The 22,244-nt window shown below is 30.2% G+C and overlaps 1 protein-coding gene across 1 annotated transcript in view; it reads left to right on the top strand.

The window, feature by feature from the left end:
• Window positions 1-1,307: 1,307 nt before the first annotated feature.
• LOTGIDRAFT_233343 (hypothetical protein) overlaps window positions 1,308-22,244 on the top strand; it is a gene marked incomplete at its 5' end in the record, with an annotated part of 37,010 nt that continues 16,073 nt past the window's right edge. The window contains 37 exons of the mRNA XM_009059174.1: window positions 1,308-1,334; window positions 1,634-1,714; window positions 2,160-2,226; window positions 2,971-3,032; window positions 3,470-3,540; window positions 3,927-4,121; window positions 4,358-4,442; window positions 4,610-4,669; window positions 5,085-5,162; window positions 5,519-5,680; window positions 6,568-6,726; window positions 7,421-7,636; window positions 7,958-8,148; window positions 9,078-9,182; window positions 9,442-9,533; window positions 9,805-9,919; window positions 10,252-10,399; window positions 11,140-11,202; window positions 11,764-11,913; window positions 12,295-12,451; window positions 12,650-12,866; window positions 13,531-13,704; window positions 14,092-14,182; window positions 14,683-14,768; window positions 15,264-15,389; window positions 15,821-15,987; window positions 16,466-16,544; window positions 16,958-17,153; window positions 17,710-17,787; window positions 18,045-18,124; window positions 18,768-19,006; window positions 19,556-19,691; window positions 20,351-20,441; window positions 20,876-20,949; window positions 21,129-21,198; window positions 21,568-21,606; window positions 21,916-22,071. Of these exons, the coding sequence (XP_009057422.1) occupies window positions 1,308-1,334; window positions 1,634-1,714; window positions 2,160-2,226; window positions 2,971-3,032; window positions 3,470-3,540; window positions 3,927-4,121; window positions 4,358-4,442; window positions 4,610-4,669; window positions 5,085-5,162; window positions 5,519-5,680; window positions 6,568-6,726; window positions 7,421-7,636; window positions 7,958-8,148; window positions 9,078-9,182; window positions 9,442-9,533; window positions 9,805-9,919; window positions 10,252-10,399; window positions 11,140-11,202; window positions 11,764-11,913; window positions 12,295-12,451; window positions 12,650-12,866; window positions 13,531-13,704; window positions 14,092-14,182; window positions 14,683-14,768; window positions 15,264-15,389; window positions 15,821-15,987; window positions 16,466-16,544; window positions 16,958-17,153; window positions 17,710-17,787; window positions 18,045-18,124; window positions 18,768-19,006; window positions 19,556-19,691; window positions 20,351-20,441; window positions 20,876-20,949; window positions 21,129-21,198; window positions 21,568-21,606; window positions 21,916-22,071 (4,383 nt within the window). The remainder of the gene's footprint in view (window positions 1,335-1,633; window positions 1,715-2,159; window positions 2,227-2,970; window positions 3,033-3,469; window positions 3,541-3,926; window positions 4,122-4,357; window positions 4,443-4,609; window positions 4,670-5,084; window positions 5,163-5,518; window positions 5,681-6,567; window positions 6,727-7,420; window positions 7,637-7,957; window positions 8,149-9,077; window positions 9,183-9,441; window positions 9,534-9,804; window positions 9,920-10,251; window positions 10,400-11,139; window positions 11,203-11,763; window positions 11,914-12,294; window positions 12,452-12,649; window positions 12,867-13,530; window positions 13,705-14,091; window positions 14,183-14,682; window positions 14,769-15,263; window positions 15,390-15,820; window positions 15,988-16,465; window positions 16,545-16,957; window positions 17,154-17,709; window positions 17,788-18,044; window positions 18,125-18,767; window positions 19,007-19,555; window positions 19,692-20,350; window positions 20,442-20,875; window positions 20,950-21,128; window positions 21,199-21,567; window positions 21,607-21,915; window positions 22,072-22,244) is intronic.

The following is a 22,244-nucleotide window of genomic DNA, read 5'->3' as shown; positions in this document are numbered from 1 at the left end:
ATTAATATTGTAGTTGTAGAAAGCGTTAAGGACGCCCGTCATTTGGATACATCTTTTAATAACTTGACGTGAAATATAAAATAGGGCATTTGGTTTGCATATCTCTTATTTAGCAAACTCTCCATAAAAGCTCGGTGAAACGGTTAAACTTCAATCGATGGGCAAAAACACTGTCAATACAAATCCAAGCTGTCCTAATTCGGTTTACACCGTCGGCCTAATGTCAAAAAAAAGATCGCCTTTCTCATGATCTTATAACTTATTCAAAGTTTTATGTCGACACAACCGTCTTTACTAGTGGTGTAAAACATTTTATTCCTACTTGAAGTGAATTCAAGGGTTGCCAAACAATTTGTGTACAAAATTAAATATTAATATCATTCCACTGTAAAAGGAGTATACGAAGGTGTCCCAAAGCGACCGACTGGATAATAGAACATACATTAGTCTGTCCAATCAAAATTAAAGGATTTGGATTGTCTTGTAAACTTCGACTACCCACGTGTTGTGGAATTCATCGTGGTGTTGTTATTTTTTTCAATAAAAATACAAATTTGAGCCTTCAATAGAGATTCTAACCGACGAAATTTATGTCTTTTAGAATGAAATTACATTCAAGAAGATAAGAATATGTTGAATGTAAAGATTATTTGACAGAACAAAATTTATATGCTATATTTTGTTCTCAGAGGTGCTAAATCAAGGTTTGTTTACATTTTAAAATTTCATAGTTCTGATATGTTTTTGTACTGAATTTTTGGTTTTTGGGTGATACCCATTCATACAGTGACAACATGGATGATGGAGCAAGTTTATCTCTGCTATCTCTTGTATTCCTTCAATTTCTTCTCATATGAGTCAAATATTAAGACTAACATGGAGTTTAAAGATTAAAAATTCTTTAATCCGTTGATTTTCTACATTTGATTATTGAAGACAAGATTTATAATCATACTTTTAACTTCACGCATAGGACAACATGTCTACACTTAAGTCCATGAATGTCAACACCTACTAAAAGAAGTACAGATAGTTATGCTTATTTATTGCAAACTGTAGATCGATGGAAACAATTGACTTTTGTTGGACTCAGATAGTTGAACTAATAAGTTATGTACTGATATAATTAGTTTAGTTGTCAGGCTTGGTAAAACAATACAAAGGTATATTGGACAGTATAATATTATGGGGGATACAGATAAAGTTCTGTTACCCTACTCATTACTTGAATATTGATATTAAAAAAAGTCTTTGAATTCATTTCAGTTATAAGTACAAGATATTGAATTGGGGAATATTTTTCCATGATGAGTAAAGATACTGACCACTTCAGGGTAGGTTTTAAAGTTATTTTTTTTGATAACTAACTAGGCTATTCATTTAAGGGGCCTGTCAGACTGATTTACATCTGTATTTGGAGATAATTATGTTATAGTCTTGAAGATCAGTAGAAGCTAAGGAAATTGCTTCATTAAACACTTAATGCACCCCTATTAGACTGTCCTGATAGGGATTATATATTTAAAACACACTTTGGTTGTTAAAGATGACCCTTATATTTATCATAATTATTATCCTTTAATTTATTTCACATAAATTTATAACTGAATGTATGGATTTTTTTCTGTTACAGTTTGAGGGATTTAACAAGCAGTTAGTTAAGATAGATGTTGATGTTACACATAAAATCAAGTATGTTGGTGACAAAGAAAAGGTAAAAGGTTTTATCCTTCTCATTTTGTTTGAAAATTAGGTTTCGGGGAAGGGAGGGTTTGATTCTCCCATTTTGATCTGAAACTAGATGAAATATTCACTCGCCCATTTGGCTTTTTGTTATATACCTATTGGCTTCAGTTTGCTATGGGTGAATTTCTTTTGTAAACTATCATAATGGTCATGCACTTTTTGATTGCTTGTGGTATTGAAATGTATATCTTACTTATGGACTAATAAAGATGGACAGCACCATACAGTGTACAATGAGGGGAAACTCTGCCATTACAGTGGCATTAACGTACTATTTTTTGTCACTTGTAAAAAATGGATGCTTTTAAATGATTTTGATAAATACATAGATCTATAAATGTGTTGTATATCCTCAGATTTGAAAATATGTTTGGCCATGAATGTACAATATAGATCATGTTTTTCAATTGTAGACTGATGAGACATTTTTCTTTGCTGGTGTCTGTAATAGAATCGGTGTTGACAGTACAACAGAATTTTGTAAGTTTTGCTTTTATTATTAGATCATTGAATCATGTTTGGGGATTGATTGTGATCGATTTATTTTTTCATTGGCTAGATTTTTCACACATTAAAAAAAGTAGAATTTCTAATAAGGTTGAATAAGGCCTTTATCAGAATCTAATTGATTAGAGCTTATCTCATGATGCTTTTATGATATTGGAGATATGAAATTCACCAGGACAGCCGTGTTTGAAGTAGCACGTTAGCTATCCCCCAAATAATTGGAATTATTCTTGCTGACTACTGTGATTTCTGAATAAGTTTTTCTAACATTTGTTTTTGAATTTCTTTAGCTGTATAGAAAGATAAGATGTACCCTTGTGTTTAGCATAATACGCTTGATTCCCAGATATATCATTTCAATATGATCCAAAATTTAGATTCCTGTCTACAAAATGATTTGTCAGTTAGAGAATAAATGACCATTTCAATTTCAATATTGTGTTTTATTTATCAATGAATGTCAAACAAGCTTAGCCAGTATCCAGCTGAGCAACTATATGATATTCTTTGGTTGATATTGACACAATCCCAAATCTAAAATTGTCAGTACTATTTTGGAGTAAAAACTCATTTCATTTAAAGTGAAAGGCAAAATGTGATTCAGAAGCCATAGTGGTTAGTCAGTAGGGCATATAAGTAAACTCACTGAACAGGATCAAGCTGTGAATATTTAAATGCAGCTTTGGAATTCATGTACATATATATGATTTATTGTAGATAATTTTCGTTGTGAAATAGCTAATAGTTTTAAATCATATGAAGAACTTATTTACAATAAGGTAAGTAAAAAAACATGTACAAATATTAACAGTGTTTTGTTATGATTTGTTTTATACAGTTGTGTAACCTATTTTCGTGGATATAAGGATTCAACACCGAATTTCGTCAAAGTTAAAAAAACGAAATTTTTTTTTATGTCTTAGATGTTTCCTCAAATATTCTACAAAATAATTAAAATTGGTTTGTTTTGATTTTCTTTATGAATCCTTCACTTTGACCCATATTTCATGAGCAACCAACTCGTCAACGGCAGCAGACGGCGTCACCTATTGTTTATCGAAACAAGCAAATGTTGAGGTCATGCGAGGTCGCACATGTAAATTATTAATCATTTGCGGAAATGCACGAACAACTTAACTTAGATTATAAGAAATATTGAAATACTGGAAATCACTGTTCACTTATAATTTTTTTTAATGTGTTACTATATTTTCAGGATTTGATAGTAAAAGCTCTCATCAAACATTTACAAGTTCCCAATACTTTAGCTTTAGAATCATTGTTACAGTAAGTTTTCAAGTTTTCATTCAAAACCAAATTATACAGACAATGTCTTTTCAATTTTTCCAGCTTTGTATACAGTGGTATTTGCGATCAGTCTGAAAATAAATTTTTGACATTTTGTCACACATTTTGTTCATCATTCTATTGCCAATAATGAGATTTGATGAAATGCTGTGTTTGTTACCTTCTGTGATTACCATAAAGGTGTGCACTATTTCTACGGCATGTATCAAATGCAGCATTATAATTGGGTAATGCAGCCATAATTGTTTTTTTTGTTAGCCATTGTGTTATTATCAAGGAATACAACAATACACTCTTGTGTTCATTAACCGTCATATGCGTTAAAACAAAACCTGTACCATTATCTCTGAAATTGTATTTTATAGTTTAGTTGTTGAGTTATCTAGAGATCTACAAGCTGATTTCTGTGAATATTTTGATGAGTTTTTCAACACATTGACCCAGATATTGACCAGTTTCAGTCAGGACACCAAAGCCTTGGAGAATGTTTTCACCACCTTTGCTTATCTCTTTAAATATTTATGGCGTTATTTTATCAAAGATTTACAGAAAATATGGAGGTGAGAAAGATGTTTTATTTGCTTTTATTTCATCTAGTTTTTTTTTTTTAAGGAATTTCAAATTGTTATGATTTTGAAAGACCATACTGTGAATATTGATAAAATGATATATCCCTTGACATATGTTTACACTTTGTACCCTGGCCATCAGCCACAAAAAAATTGACAGTTTACCATTAAGTGTTGTTAAGATGTGTGGTGAATGTGTTTGAATTGTAAAATGTCTTTATATTCAGGCCGTATTCAACATTATTGTACAACAATCAGAAAGATTTCATCAAGCACATGGCATCTGCTAGTATAGCTTTTCTACTCAGAAAGGTAGGAAAAAATATTTAAACTTGAAATTGACAAAATTGATATAACTATTACTACCAACCAATGGACCTCCATATTTCATAAATTGGAAGCTATAAAAAGAACATTACCAGTATTATTGCCCAAGGTCTTAATGTCCATATTGTTAAAGATATATATATATATTTTAGGTGAAGAATAGAAATAAATTGTTAGATTTTTTGTTCAATGATTTGAAAGAACATCCAGAGGTGAGTTTTTAATCACTTCACCTTATAGGATACATCAATATAGAATGTCTTATAGGATACATCAATATAGAATGTCTTTTAGGATACATCAATATAGAATGTCTTTTAGGATACATCAATATAGAATGTCTTTTAGGATACATCAATATAGAATGTCTTTTTAGGATACATCAATATAGAATGTCTTATAGGATACATCAATATAGAATGTCTTTTAGGATACATCAATATAGAATGTCTTTTAGGATACATCAAGATAGAATTTTTAACACTTGGATTTCAGAATGAAATCTCAGCTTTGAGATTCACAAACTTTGAGCATTCATTTTAAGCATTCATACACACAAGGTATATAGGTGAAACCAACAAACAATGAAGCTATCTTTGTAGAATTAAATGATTTTTATGTTTTTAGTTAGTACAAGGTATTGGAATGACTCTATTTCAAATAGTGAAAGGTGTTGATAACAGATTTCATCATATCAGTCAAGAGGTTAGTATTTAGAATATTATAAGATGACTGACTTCATGCATCATCCATAATGAAGTATTGTTCAGATGAAACCAAAAAAACTCAAGGTCTTATGTACTACAGACTATAAACGTCAAAGATCTAGTGATGGTTGAAAATCAAAAAAGAGTACCCTAATATGCTGTCCTGGCAAAATTTCCTTCACTGTACAGTGTATGGCGATGCCTATTTCCATTAGCTAAATCAGGTCCAGAAAAGTAGCATTAATAAGAATCAATCCAAATGCAAATTTAAAGCAATATGATTTTTCCTGATTTCCAGAAATGACTTTGATATATGTCAGCAAGTATTCATATCAGAATTTTTTTTTTTTTTAGATTTTTCCAATTGTGTTCTATAAATTAGGACAGTGGAATCCTGATAACAACAAGTTTAAAGCAGCATTGAATTTAGTTGAGAAATGTATTAAGATATTTGTTAAAGAATGTTTATCTTTTACCACTGTTAAATACTGTGATACTATGTGGAACTCTTTATTAGTAAGTATATCTTTGAAATTTGGAATGAAAATCTGTACAATTCAAACAATAGTATGGCAAATCGGGAGTAAAAGTTGTATAGTAGTGTAATACTCCAAAGAGAAGTACCATCAGGTGTAAGCATGCTCTGTTTTGCGTCCAACACTTGCCACTACTATTATGGTGAAAAAAGAGGTCCTTTAATGATAATGATTTAATGGAAGCAAGGGTGATTCAGCAAGTTATATGCTTAGTTTTAAATCTTGAGATCTGGAGATACCTTAAAGTTTGATTTAAACCCATTTCCATCTGTCAGTGATACAGGCTGGAGGGGCTGTCAAGGATTGGGAATGTGACAAAAAACAAAGGCTTGCTATGCACATTTAACAAGTCTCCTCTGAGTTCAAAAATGAAAAAATAATATTCTTTTTTGTGGGTTGAAAATATTTTTTGCTCAAATTTCAGAAAACTATAAATCAAACTCTAGAAAAATGTGTCGCTTAAGTATCTGAATGTTTAAACTAAAAAATGCATCCATTAATTTGGCAAAACTATTTAAAAATTTTAAGCAAGGTTTTTAAGTTTGTTATGCTCATTGAAAGTTTAAAAAAACTACTGTACAGATTTAAATAAAATAAAGGTCTAATTGTAAAGAAAAATGTCTTCTAAAGGTTTCACCAAAACTAGATGTAAATAGCAATATTTTCAGGTATAATTTAGGACGTTTTTGACGGTGAAAAAAGTTGAATGCCCCTTTAATCTGTTATTATTTGATTTTCATTATAGCACACCACATGATGTTTTTGATTTTTTTTTTTAACAGACATAGAAAAAGTGACATGATGTTTGAGTTTTTACTATATTTCATCTTAAACTTACTTGATTAATGAAATTTAAATATATTGTAGGAAAGTATCAAACAAGTTTATATTGTATGTAAAGAGGCATCTGAAGAGAAATTTAACAAAATATGTAAACAACTGAACAGAAACTTGAAAATGTTTCAAATAATGTTACAATATAGAAATGGTGCCTTTATTGTTGATTTCTATACACCTATTACTGAAGTAAGTCTTCTTTTAATACAATTTCAACTTGAATGGAAAGATGACTTAAGATGACCTTCTTTCCTTCATTACATGGGAGCCATGCTTGCTGAGTGAGTTAGGTTTGATTCCTGCAAAGGTTGAGACAATTCTATACCTTCAGATTTTTCAATCAAATTTCCACTGGAGGGAGGGGGGGAGGGTGGACAAGCCTGATCCTTTGGATGGGGCAAGAAACAGACGGCCAATGTGCTACATGCTGTACATTAAGGCTCCTGTGACTTATGGAAATCATCTTCCTTAGCCCAATCAGATGCAGTAAAGAGAACTTATTTGTAAATAGCCCACATAGTCCTAAGAGAGCCGCCCCTTCTGGAAATGCTTGGTTACGTCGAGCAAATGGCAGCTGTGGGTTCAATTCTCGATCTGCGTGTGATTGTCCAATGACCTTGAATAAGTCATCTTCACTCATATTTACAGTTGACTCAGCTATAAATAGGTACTGATAATCCAGGAAACATCAATGACAAGAGGTTTGGCCAAGAACCAGTTGGTAGAACTGTGAATCTAAGTTGTTATCCTTGTAAATTATAGTTGTTTCTTTATTTTATTTCTTCAAAAATGATTTTATTATCAACTTGTAATGTTATTCCACATGAACATTTGTTGGCAGAAACTGTTACCAATAGTTAATTCTGGCATTATGTATTTGTAGATTATTGGAAGTCTATGTAGTGAACCTATAGTCGAGGAAGCAGTAACTGTAACTATATTATCAGTAGTAGAAACATATTTAATGGTATCTCAATATCAACATCTACATCAACCATTATCTATACGTTCTATATTACATAATATCTTTACTAACTTTACATTTCAACAACTCTCACAACATCTACCAACTCTTCTTAAACTCAAGATATTTGATGCTGTAAGTTTCAAACCTTTGAGATTATCAAAATTTGAAAACAAGATTTTGCACAGATTAGGCACTTGCCAACCAGGAGATCCCCATGATTAGTTGCAGCATTGGATGAAAAAGTTCATGAATTTCTGGCATGGTTTTCCTAACATGACTATTGACATTGACAAACTATGTGTGAGTTTCAGTATCGTCCTGACTGAAAAAAACACGGCAACAATCCAAAATGTCATTCATTGCCCACTTCATGGTGCATGCATCATAAATGATATTTTTTGAAGAAACACTGTTTGATGCATCTATATTTATGAATGTTATATATTGTTTTAGGAAATCTTACCACATTTATTGCAATACATCAGCAGCCATTATGTAGGTGGTAACCATGACGACCAAATTTTAATGGTGAAAACTATGGTAGATATTATACTACAGAAATCAGTTATACATATTGAAGATGGTTCACATTTACACACCCTCAAATTCTTTTATTTATATGAGAGATGTAAACAGTTGAAAGGGTATGTATTTAAGCTACCTAGAGTAAGATTTATTTAGTGAATGTTTTAAATTAAAAAATGAATTAAGGTGAAATTATTGTGTTGTAAAATCTTCTTTATGTACCATAATTACTCAAAATTTGAATTTAAGTCTCTAAGCATTATCTAATGCAAATTCATCTCAAAATACATCACCTAAACATTGAAACTTTTTTTACGAAAATGTTGGGTATTTAAGGATGGTATTTGATGTCAAGTTTTATTATTTATTACACCAAGTTCAGTATACATCAAATGAATCGCTGTACTACAAGTAGTATTGGTTATACTATCAAAAAGTCTATGATTGGTTATTACTGCCTCATTTTTATACGCCCACATCTCTCTATGTTGACGTATATTGTCGGCACCCCTGTCCGTCCGTCGGTCCGTCAACATTTGCTTGTAAACACTCTAAAAACTAGATTTTTTGATGGAATCAAATGAAATGTGTATACATATTCATAAAACGAAGATCAAGTTCGAATTTGAGCTATTTTCGACCGTTACAAAGCAGAGTTATTGCTCTTGCCCCAAAATCTTGAATATGCTATTACTCTCTTAGTTATCAACTGATTTTGATGCAACTTAAAATGGATTTTCGTTTTTACCATCTGCATGCCATGGTTGGCGTATAAGGCTGTGGTCCACTATCTTTCTTTTTGGAATCACCTGAACGTTGAGCATACTAAGTTACTGTATTCCCATTCAAGGACGTTTTTTTTTATTGACATCAATGATTCCAATACACGATCTCCAATGTTAACAAATTGAAAGATGCATGCAATTATTCAATTTTCCAGAAAACCTTTATCTTGATATAGGACCATACACACCATAAGGTAACAGTTTATTGCACATATACATATTCATATTAATATTAGTTTGAATAATGTACCAATTTCTTTCAGTTGTAAAATGGATAGTGTATGTAAAGTTATGTTGAATGAATTAAAAAATCCTGATTGCGGTACAGTACAGAAATGGTCATATTTCATTTGCCTTCAAAGTTTGTTGTAAGTAGTTTTTTTTTATTTATGTAAAAAAGAACCATGCAAAAAATTAAGAAAAAGGTTCAGGCTTATTTTCTAAACATTGAACATATTTGTTGACCTGTAAACTTCTGCTTCAAAGTAGAATTTCCAAACAGGGCAGCTCTCTTAGGGCTATTTAGAAATATTTTTTTTATTGAATATTAAAATGTTACATGATATTAGCAAGATGTAACATTAGAGTTTTTAATTATTTATCTATTAATGAATTTTTTTTTACCAGGAGCAGTAATGTTGAGTTGATGAAAATCTGTTGTGATTTATGGCACTCTTCCTTTTCTAGTATCAAAAATACATCAAATGTGAAAGGGAAAGGTATGTATTCTGGTATTGCATGGAATTTGTAACTGTAAATACTATAATCACCAACAAATGAGGATGAGGTCACAAAGTAAAGATTTATGATAAAAACTTGTTATAGCTTAAAGAAGTCAAGGTCTTTTTTTTTTGTTAAGTACCTTATACAGCACTCCAGTTAAATTTTTGGACTATGAAGACTGAATAACAAATGCCAGTGATATATTCTGCACACTCAGCTTACTAATTATTAAGGGTATTGATTATGTCCATTGCTTTGTGTTTTCAGATTCTTTATATTTTTTGCTGTATCAAGTTGTAATATGTATGACATTATTAAAAGTGAAAGATGAACATAATTTATGTACGTATGTTAAATGGAATGATGTTCTTCAATTATTAAAGTAAGTCATCTTATATCATTACTCGTGGTCAATTATTTTGTTAGTATGTAATAGGTAAATAGTAACTGTCTTGGGGTATCTTTAAAGCGCACAACTTTCTGTTGTTGGAATTGGCAATAAACCAAGGCCCTGTGTGCTACAGGTTGTGCATATTAAAGATCACTAAATAACTGAAAATAAAAAACAGTTGTTCGAGTAAAATTCTCCTGATTATACACTTCAATGGTACAATAATAAAAAGAAAAGTAGGATATAGGCCTATGTATAAACTCCAATTCATTCATTCTAAATAGGTTGCTTTTTTTTCTTTAATGTTTTTTGAATATTTTCAGGTATAATGAAGAGAATGTAATAGTATTAAGAATTGTAGATATTTATTTAAGTCAGGCTGTTCATATTAAACCAGAATTATTAACACAGAAATTACAACTAGAAATATTGGATATTATATATTGTAATCTATCACACTGGTCTAGAAAGGTAGGATTTCTCTCTAGATTTCTTGATTATTATTCATTAACTGACAATTAAACAATATATTCGGATCTCAGAACTTTTCTGTTAAGTTTGTGTTCACTGTCACAATTACTAAACTGAGCTATATTTTGATACATATGGTTCTTGTACTGTTGTTCACTTTACCTAAATAGCTTTGTATAAGAGCCTACCAAAAGAACCTTTTGTAAGAGAGGGCTTGCCCATATAATATCAAAAAGGTTTTTGTGTGTTTATATTTACAAAACAAACTGAATGTAATAGCATGTTAAAAAAAGTAGAACGTGCTATAAAAAGGTAATTGTATGATCTTGTTTAGGCGCAAAACATCCAAATACTTTTGCCATTTGTGATATCGTCTGTGTTATTCCTTTTTATACGCCCACATCTCTCTATGTGGACGTATATTGTTGGCACCCCCGTCCATCTGGCGGTGAACATTTGCTTGTAAACGCTCTAAAAACTAGATTTTTTGATGGAATCAAATGAAATCGGTATGTGTATTCATATTCATAAAACGAAGATCAAGTTTCGAATTTGAGCTATTTTCGACCGTTAGAAGCTGAGTTATTGCCCTTGCCCCAAAATCTTGAATATGCTATTACTCTCTTAGTTTTCAACTGATTTTGATGAAACTTAAAATGAATGTTTCGTTTTTACCATCCACATGCCGTGAAGGGCGTATATGGCTGTGGTCCACTATTTTTTGATATGTTTCTTTTTAGGTTCGGATATTAACAACACATATTTTATCATTGTTTCCTATTAGTCAATCTACAAATCAACAGGTATTATATTAATACAGATACTTATCGATTATATCTTTTATTCTTTAAACACTGCATCAAATGATTTAATTTTACTGTATATCATTAGGCTTTTAGGGTTAAAAGCCCACTATATAAAGACACTGTGACATCAGATCTGGTCTTAGTTTGAGGAAGATCGAACCCTCAGCACCTATTCACCTATCAGACGATAATCCAGCTCTTCTTTGTCTGAGTTTTTCCACTGATCATCATTAGGGTGAAACGTGGCACGCTTCATGTCTTCTGTAGGCCTAGCAATAGCTCTTTAATTTCTAACTTGACTGAATCCCATTGAGAAAACCCATAAATAATCCCAAAGTTCACAAGCTGACAAAGTCAATGCGGCAAACATGATATGAGTGATAGATGATTTGAAATGGAAATGAATGTACACATTTTCTTCTCATTGAATTGTACCTGCTGATTTAGTATTTCTGACTTGAGTTCATAGTGTCTCTGAATATAACATATTGATAAACATTATGTTTTTGATTTGATAAAGTATTTGTTTTTAAGATTGTGTTATTTTTGTTATTATAGGATGAAGAAATAGTAAATATATTTGAGATATGTTGGAATGCAGAGACTATAATTCCAACATTACATTCATACAGAGATAGATTGGTTTACTTACAAAAACTAGATTATAATCATATTAAACAGTCATTAACTCATACTGCTCTGGAAAAGGTAGGTTATTATAGTATGAATAGTTATTTCGTTACCTAATTCCATGTATATAATGTTCTCTAATATTGCCCCTGCCTTGCAAAAAGATTCAAAGATCACAATTCATCAGGGCAGATGAAAATTAGGCTAAGAATTTCTATCATAAGATTTTTTGGGTGAAACGATTTAATGACTGTTTTTTGACTCTTAGTGTCTTGAATTTTAAATTACTTATTTTCCTAGTCTTTGGAAAAAATTATGTCTAGTAGAGTCTTGCCAAGAATTGGCATAATTAGAATTTATGATAATTATTTCTTAAACAAGTTTGTGTAGAAGCTTGACTTAAACCAGTCAATTATTTTACAGGTCAAGCATACATATGTTATATTTCACATATTTTAGGTGCCTGTACTATATTTAATTGGTAATCTATTCTGTAATTTGGCTCTAATGTGGGAGAAAGTTAAAACACTTATAGCTACACATGCTCAAGGTTTAGAAGTTGATATATTTTGGGAACAATTCTGCAGCCATTTACAAAAAACAGCTGACAAATTTGGTAAGTTTATCAATATTATCGCTTATCAAAAGTGTCTAGATGATTAATAAAAGTCAAGAAAAAGTAGACTTATTTAAGCTGTTCTGGCCAAATACTTTCACATACATTATCAATGTGTCCTTCTTTGTTGGTCCAATTAGTTTCAGTATTCATTGCAATTGAAATAAAATATGACTATTTTAGATTGTTTGATTTCAGTAAAAGGTGATAAAGAAGTTGCTATGGAAACAGAGGATGATGATGAAGAATATTTAGATATTGTTTTTAATGATCAGATAGTATTTAGTAGAAATGAAGATAGATCTCCTGATTTTGTCTCATTTAGAATGCAATTGTGGAAATCCATGACTTTGTTTCCTGAAGTCTGTCAGAATAAGCTGATAGATGTTGGCCGATTTCTCTCTGATTTCATTAAGTAAGTACAATAAGATTTCTCTCTGATTTAATAAGATTTCTCTCTGATTTCATTAGGTAAGTAAGATTTCTCTCTGATTTCATTAGGTAAGTAAGATTTCTCTCTGATTTCATTAGGTAAGTAGAGTAAGATTTCTCTCTGATTTCATTAGGTAAGTACACTAAGATTTTCTCTCTGATTTCATTAGATAAGTACACTAAGATTTCTCTCTGATTTCATTAGATAAGTACACTAAGATTTCTCTCTGATTTCATTAGATAAGTACACTAAGATTTCTCTCTGATTTCATTAGGTAAGTACACTAAGATTTCTCTCTGATTTCATTAGGTAAGTACATTAAGATTTCTCTCTGATTTCATATAGTAAGTACAGTAAAATTTCTCTTTGATTTCATTTGTTAAGTACAGTAAGTTTTCTCTCTGATTTCATTAGATAAGTACAGTAAGATTTCTCTCTCATTTCATTAGATAAGTACAGTAAAATTTCTCTCTCATTTCATATGGTAAATACAAAAGTTTCATAAAGTACCAAATAATTTATCTCTGAATTTCATTTTAGAAGTGCAAAAATTGATCTGTCCCTGATTTCAGTAAATATGTACAGGAAGATTTTGTAAAGTAAATGCATAATGGTTTATCTCTTATATTTCTACTCTCTTTCCTAGGGATGAATATGTACCATTGGATTTTGAAAATATGAAAGAGAACATACAACATACTAAATCTGATTCAACTGAAGAAGAAGAGGAAGATGATGAAGAAGAAGATAGTGAAAAAGATCCTGAGAAAGAAGAAACGATACGAAATGTTGTGAAAATGTCCCAGTTGAATAAAAACAAGTAGGTTGATGATTTTCTGACATTGAGTTGCTTATTAAAATTTTACTATGGAAATTAGTCCTATTTCATTTTTTTTAAGGGAATGTCAGATTTGATTAAGTCAACTATGATTTAGTCCCAACAAAAGAAATTTTCTTGAATTTAGGCCTGTTTCCAAATCTTGTATGCAATGAGTAGTAAACAGACTTCTTAATGCGAATACTGCTGAACCACATTTGTCAAAACAGACCCATGGCAGAATGAACCCAATGATTTTGGTTAAAACAGGTCCAACTAGTGGAAAATAATAAATCCAATATTTATTTGTACATGAAATGATAAAAAGACCCCAATAAAATATCAAAGAGTAGTTTGTACCATATGTGTCAATGTACATTTGTATTTCAGATGTTTAGTGGTTCATCTACAATTGATGTCATGTATAAGTAAACCTAAAAAGATGAAAGGTTATAATGAATTGTTAATGATCTATTTGAAAGTAAGTGCATAGATTAGTTTAAACTCTTTGGTTTCAATCAGTCAGTTTTTGAGGATGAATATTCGTAGGCTTTTGGTAAATTCAAATGATATGAAAAATAGAATGCACATGTAAATGATATGTTTCCTATCAAAAATGACATGACTTTTTAGCAAAAGCATGAAATTGGAGGATATTCAGTTTGAAACTGAGTAATTCCAATCTTCAGATCATGCTGCAGATGTGTGTTACGAATACAAAATCTTCATCAGGATAGCTGGTTTACAAATGAAGCTTAACTTGAGGGTATTATTCTCTGAGACTATTATGAGCAAAATAAGCACAGCAGATAAGCAAGGATAAGCTATGATTTAAGTTAGTTCAGACTGAAAAACATTTATTTGCCATGGATATGTTCATATGTTAATAGTAGAAACTCCGGCCTATCAGGAAATATAATGAAATATATAAAACATAAAGGCTAGAATAACATCAGTTATTAGTGTAATCCTTCATTTCAGTTGTTACAGAATCATGATCCTGAAATACAGAAAGAAGCTTTTAATTGTATAGCTACATTTCAATTTCCTTATGTTAATCCTTATAGGTAAATATACACCTTTATCTTTGGTGATGTACATGATAATGTCTGTTACTTTCATGTGCTAATTGCTGATTAGCCCTTCAAATTGATGATAATTTGTTTTTAAATGTCCACATGTTGATAAAACTGATAAAGTAAGCAGAGTCAACAATACTACTGAGAAAAACTCAACTCAGAGCTGATTTACCTGGGCCCATCTTTTGTCGTTGATATTAAGTAATAGATTCAGGACATGCTGTAAATAGTTACCACTTGAACATAAACCTCTGGAAATTCATCAAATGCATTTTGTTGCAACTGTTTCATGACACACTACCAGAGATTCTATTTTAATCATTAAGCAATGTTTATTTAGAGGTCACATTGAATAACAGAACTCAATTTTCAGTGTGTGCAATAAAACTAAAGATTAGTATACCATAAAATTGTGTTCCGTTATTTAAGGATTCTATTTTGGTTCTAATATTCTATTTAAGTCAAATGTTTTTTTTTTTCTAGGGAAAATCTTCAGAATATTATTAATAATGCTATGTTTAAAGAAGAATTATTAAAATTTGGTTTAGATGAAGATACAAGTATAATTAAACCTGAACATAGAGAAAATCTCATTCCTTTATTATTGAGGTAAGCAAAGAGGAAATAGTGAAAATAATTAGTGGTCTGAAGTAATCCTAATAATTCATTGAAAATAAATCTCTTGGCATTGATTTTTTCTGGATTATGTACAACTATACCCATTTACAGCTGGGTTGACTGGAATAATGAGGAAAGATGACTTATGCATGGTCATTAGACTTTCATACGCTGATAGATCACAACCTTGGACCACCATTTGTTTGACGTAAATGTAAAGTTTCCAATGCTCTAACCGACTGTGCTTTAGAACCCCTCAATTATCCTGGGATAAAGGTGTCTAGTTACATATTATGATTAATTACCCATGACATCTGATAGAAAATTGGAATGGTGTAAATTGATTCTATCAGTATCCCTGATACATAGAAAAACCTCTTTACAATCTTTTTAATGTCAATATGATATTTGTTCTGCTGCAGAATTTTATTTGGTAAAATGTTGAGTAAAGCCAAGAAAGATGGTTCAGGAAAGATAAAAGATTCAGTAAGAAAAGATATGATATTAAGATTTGTTAGTGATTGTAAAGATAATGAATTAAGATATTTTCTACAACTGTTATTTTCACCAGTTCTTTGTTTCACTGGAGGTAAGAAATGATATTTATGATAAGTTATTACATGTTAGAAATATTTAAATCAGAACCTCTCTTTTTGGAAGGGAACCCCCGATTGGAGATTTATCAACAGGTTCCGTCTGCTGCAATTCTGGCTTCAATGGAATGGTATGAAAGCGGATTAAAACTTTCCCATCTATTTCTTTCTCCCTCATTTTGTCTGCACCTACTATTTTTTCTGTTCAAATTTGTTTTATTGAGTGTGGGGTAGATTCCATAAATCCTGAACCTGCAGAACTCAACAATCGAGCAACCCCTTTGTTTGCCGCGTGGGGTAGGCACTATTAATACTGGGGTTTGAATATGGACTCCCTTGAAATTTGTATATTAAAAAAATATCAAAATGTCAAATTTTTTTTCAAGTCATAGATATAGCTTTCACAATAAAATGATACAAGTCTATATCATAAGTATATTCTTTGTTTTATATTGTATAATTGTATATTATTAGAGAATGCAATAGAAGTGATACAGAATATAAAGACATCGTTAGATCTGACTAAAGTCATACCATTACAAATTACTAAAGGGTAGGTTAACAAACTTTAAATAATTAAAATATTTAGTTAGTTAACTTTATGGAATGGAGAAATGGTTATATTAAACAATCTTGTCAAATCAATTCATTGAAAATTGCAGGTCAATTTAATGAATTCTTAAATGATTTCGTATTTGATAATTTGAGCTATTTTCGACCGTTGGAAACAGAGTTATTGCCCTTACCCCAAAATCTTGAATATGCTATTACTCTCTTAGTTTTCAACCGATTTTGATGAAACTTAAAATGGATGTTATTGGACCTAAATCGAAAGGTTTGAGAAGGTTTAGTTTACTTCTGATTAAATATAAGGCTTTTTCAAGATTTAAGCCTCTTACGTCAGTTTTGAGGAGTTATCGCCCTTCTTTTATCAAGTTGTTGATATGAGATGACTATTTGTTTCAGAATATTAAATATGATTGATACAGTAATCAAGAATTTAAAGACAAGTTTAGAGTTTTATATTGGTGATTTATTAAGTATATTAGTAGGACTATATAACTATATGAATACTATATTAGATATGTGTACAGAAGTGAAATATTCTGTATTAAATGATGTTAGAACATGTCGTAATGTATCACTAACTAGATTAATACAGGTAATTATATCTTTCATTATTTCTCAAACACTTGTATTTATGATATAATTTCTTATACACCTCATCAATTGCTTTAGTACCAAAACCTTTTTGAAACTTCTCAAGTAAATCATGTTCAATCTATTACTGAATGATTGGATTAAGGATATTAAGTTGATGAATTGATTAATTTTTTAAATATATGGTATCAGGTGTTCATGTAAGGTGAACTTGAAGCAATACAACATAATCAAAATAACACTGACTTGAGACCACTCTAGCAAAACCAACTCCAGTAATTACTTTAATTCGTGTCCATAGCCCCCCCCCCATCACCCTCAGGTCTGTGAAAGGTCTTATTTTGAAGCGCAAAATGCTCAAAATTCATCTCGGGTTAACTGAAATATGTTGGTTTCTGGGAGCCTGTTTATCAGCCCTCTAAGTCTCAAGGCATTTTCTAGGTATGCCCTTGTTTGTGTTGTACTGTAAGAGATATAGAAGTATGATGTCACCAATTGGATTAGTCAGAATTTTGATCTGATATCAGTTGATTAACTTTTGTTTTTTTTTATTACAGGTGTTTGATAATTTCTTTGAGTATGATTACACAGCAAGTCAAATTGATGTTGTGTTTCAAGTTTTAGTTTGGCCAAAGGTAAGTTAAACATGGTTTTACTGTTTGTTTTTTCTTCATATTTCATTACAAATGAAAAAATTTTCACTGCAAGAATTTTGCCAACATAATTTTTTATGAGATATACAAGAAATATATAAGAAGTTGATTTATGCCGTTTCAAGCAACATCAGAAAATTTATTGAAGATGTCAGGTCAAGGTCGTTGTATATTACAAAACTATAATAATATTGTTTGATTTTGTTTTATTTACACTGTAATTCTCTCTATATTTATAGATGAAACAAGTTTCTACAGACACACAAGATCATATACCACAGATATTATCTTTATTCAATGTCTGGTCCAAATATCCCAGGTATTTATATAATCTATATACACATAGTTATACCATTGGTTACTAATTTACAAAACTTATCATTTTAGCAATTTATCTGATTTGCCAATTGCTGAAACATATTTTCTTTGTTTTATTAAATGAATACTATCTCTTAGAATGGAAATAAAATTGCAAGTCTCAAACTTTGTCAATTAGAGTATATATTTATCAGATGGATTTAAGAAATGCCATGTCTAAAGAATAGAATCTCTATATAAGACAATATATCCAGTAAACTAAATAATTAATTAAACACGCTTCTAAGCATGTTTCAAAGTTACTTAGTTCAATGGATTATTACTTTGTTTTATGGATATATAGATTGTAGATGGATTCTATCATATAGTTATGACACCAGATAAATCCACTGATGAACAAAGACTCATTTTGGCCTAGTTTAAAAATTTCAATTTTTTGGTCATGCTATGAGGTAGTATACCTTTAACCCTTGTACACTGTGTGTAATTGAAATAAAACATCATATACCATGAACGTCAAGTGATATATTGTATGGCCTCCCTTAGAAAAAGCTGCTTTATCAGCTGGTCCCTAGGGTTGATAGGGTCAACTAAAAAGTTGATTAATTAAGTAAAAATGAGAGAAATTTGTCATTGTGTTTCAGTTATTATCCTTTGTTAAAGAAAGAACATCTAGAAATAAAGAGAACACCAATGAGTGAGATTTTTACTCTGTTGAATAAAGAGAATTTATTACGGAAGAAAGGAGAATATATAATGAAGATTATATGTAATTTATTAAATATAGACCTATCTACTGATAATGTTGATGATATACAAGATGATGAAATGAGTGACAGTGATTCTGATGAAGAGATGATTATAGATTCTCAAGACAAGGATGGTATGTTATTTACTTTAAGAATTTGATTTTGTGATGTTAGGGTATTTTTTACCTACTATCAACTTTCTGAGCTTTGTTGTCAAAACCATTGTTTCTTTTAGATAACAATACTCAAAAAATTCCTATTTGTTGATCTATTGCAGTCCCTACCCTATATTGACCTGTGGCACTGCGAGTGAAAATGCTTGCATGCTTAACTTCAGGTCCTGGAATTGATTGGTTCTAGAAGCTCTGTATACTGGAAAAGAAGAAAAGAGAGTAGTCTAATGCTGCTAATCTGGCTGATTTTCTCTGTGGCACATTGCATTGATTGTCTAAATTAGCTCAACTAGGAGTTGGATCTTAGCTGGAGTTTGAATTCTCTAAGAACAAGATCCTCAACCATCGTTAAATATTTCTGTTTTATATGTTACATAACATTTAAAATGATGGAGTTTGAAATAGGCGATGATATACCTTAATACATTAAGTTTTTAGCTCTTCAACTATCAGAGTTGAATAAATGTGTGTTTTAATACTAATCTATGATATATATTATATGTATTGTAGACGAAGAGAAGAATGGAATAGAGTTATTATTACCATATATATCAGATATATTAAAATACTTACAAACTACTATACATAGTCAAATATCATTATCTACTAAACAACATGGTCATATAGAACTACAGATACTTTCAAGGTACAAATTCTTCAAGAAATAACTCTATTGATTTTTTTTAACTTTGCTGAATTGGCAAATTTGTAAATTGATTGTTAATAGGTTTTCTAAATCATTTATTTGTAACTTTACAGCACTGATAGCATCAATTTGCACCATTTCAATTTTCATTCAGACATCTGTGAACCCTGAATTTTCACTAAAACTAAGTGTTTAAAGATGGGTTCCCTTATTGTCATGTATGAAAATGAAAATGCTAATACTTATATGAATAGAAATTAAATAGAAAGAATAGAATACTAGTTTGTCTCACATGTCCTAAATTAACCATAATTAGCTAAATTAGAAGGTAATTACCAGCAGAATTCCAATGAGTGACCGATCAAGAAAGGTCAAAAAAAGTCTTTTTTTGTTTATCCAGACTGTACATACATGGACATTTATGATTCGTCAAAACTCTTAATTATGTGCAATAAGAACATAATGATATGATTAAGAATACATGATAATTCATTAGAAACACCAATTAATCAAAATAGCTTAATTTGACTCATCTTTAATGACGATAAAGCATATTTTACAATTAGTGATTTTACAATCCCTTTGATATGATGATTTGAAAATTGCATTTAAATATTGTTATTGTAGTTATAAATAGTTAGAATTCTATATAATTTCAGGATATCTGACTATACCAATGATAAAGAACAATGTGAAAAATTGTGTAGTTTATTACTATCTTTCTTTAATAAGAAATCCAAATATACTCCAGTAAGTTCAATTTATAATAACATGTATTCATCATATTATTAGAAAGTCTCAAAGTTGGTAAAAGTTAAGCCATGCTTTATTATGCTTTATTGTCCTTCAAGGCTCATCTACATTCTGTTACATAACAGCAAGGGCAAAAAACTCTTTTTGACTAGAAATTAAGGAACTAATATTAAGAAGCTGCTAATCCAGACAGTAATATTCAGGGGTATCAAGCAAGAATAGATAGCTATACACATACAGAAGTGCTTTGGTCTGTCAAAGTTGTCAACTTGTATCAAAGTGATGTAAATAGATATAAATTTAAACCACAGCACAAGTCTTAGGCTGAAGTTTTCCTGATAATCAGATCAATAACCTATTTAATGATGTCTTTGTTGCCTAAAAGAAGATGAAAATGTATATTTGTTTCACTATTTAATCATTTATTATAGGAATATGAAGAGAAATTATTAAATTGTACTAAAAAGTTACTTGGAATAGTAGAATCTCCAGCGAAATTTCTCAGGTTAGAACTATTTTTTGTTGCTATGATTTTTCAAATTTATATATGTAGTAAATTGTATCTGATTTTAAGCCAAAATCTAGAAAATCATATTCCAAATTTTTGAAATAAAACACTGATATACGATGTATCAATAAATTGAGATAATTCCTATATTGTTTAAAATATTCTTTTATTTTCAGACCCCTGTCAGCCTTATTCTGTGTCTTATGTGATAGAAATTCTAGAAAGGTTTTATGTCAGACATTTGAGGTTAGCTTAGTTTTGTTTATTACCAAAAAAGCCAGTAAAGTGACTAAATGCATTCCCTGAAAAGTGATCATGTCAACATATGTACTTAAGTTTCTTGTATTAAGTTGAAAAGAAATTATTCAAAATCATGATCATCATATCTGGTTTAACTTAAAAAATTGAGAAAATAAATCATCCATGTTTGTTTATAGAATTGTATTCTACCAATCCTCTTTGTATGATTTGAAATATCAACTTTAATTAGAGTCTTAGATTATCTTTGGTTTAAGCTAATGCTAACCAAGGATTAAATTCTGAGTTATCCTTTTTGTGGAATTCAGTTTGTCAGATTTTTTATTTGATCCTAAAATTTTATTTGTTATATTTTAGATTGTTGCTGATGATAAAATCAGTGATATTGTTGTTAAGGTATGTATTGTAAATTCTGCTTCTAAAATAGATATCAAATCAACCAAGACCCACCTGCTTATTGCTTTCATGAAATCCTTGTTAAATTATAATAAAAATAAACCAACGTTTAACTCTTAAATATGTTGTTCGACAGATAGAGTAGGTCTTTTTGTAGCATCACAATTGTGACTTGATTTTGAAGCAAGCCTGTAGTGTTTTTTTTTTTAAATTGTAAACCCAAACCTTCAATGAGTTCAGTCACAAACAAACAAAAATATCATGTAGTTTCCACTTTCTCAGATTATTTAAACAGTATTGTATTTACAGTTAAATTCGTGGAATCCATCAAGAACAGATGAACCTGACTATGATAAAAGGTTAAAAGCATTCAGTGTATTTAATTCTATGATAGTACAGAGCTCCACTCTCAATGCTGACAATATATTACCTGTATTATACAATTGTATATATTATATTAATCAAGTAAGTTCATTTTTATTTCACAAAAATTAAAAAAAAAAATGCAGATTCTTTTATGAAAATCAGCTGATGAAAAAGTAGTTTTGCTATTCAGCCAAAAGAAAGTAAAGAAACAACAATCTTTAACAAGGATTATATCTTAGGTTCACATGAATTCTTCCTACCAGCTGGTCCTT

The sequence above is a fragment of the Lottia gigantea genome, assembly GCF_000327385.1.
Source record: "Lottia gigantea unplaced genomic scaffold LOTGIsca_38, whole genome shotgun sequence".
NCBI classification, from domain to species: domain Eukaryota; kingdom Metazoa; phylum Mollusca; class Gastropoda; family Lottiidae; genus Lottia; species Lottia gigantea.
Note: the sequence above shows the minus strand (reverse complement) of the source record. Positions and strands in the feature narration are given on the sequence as shown.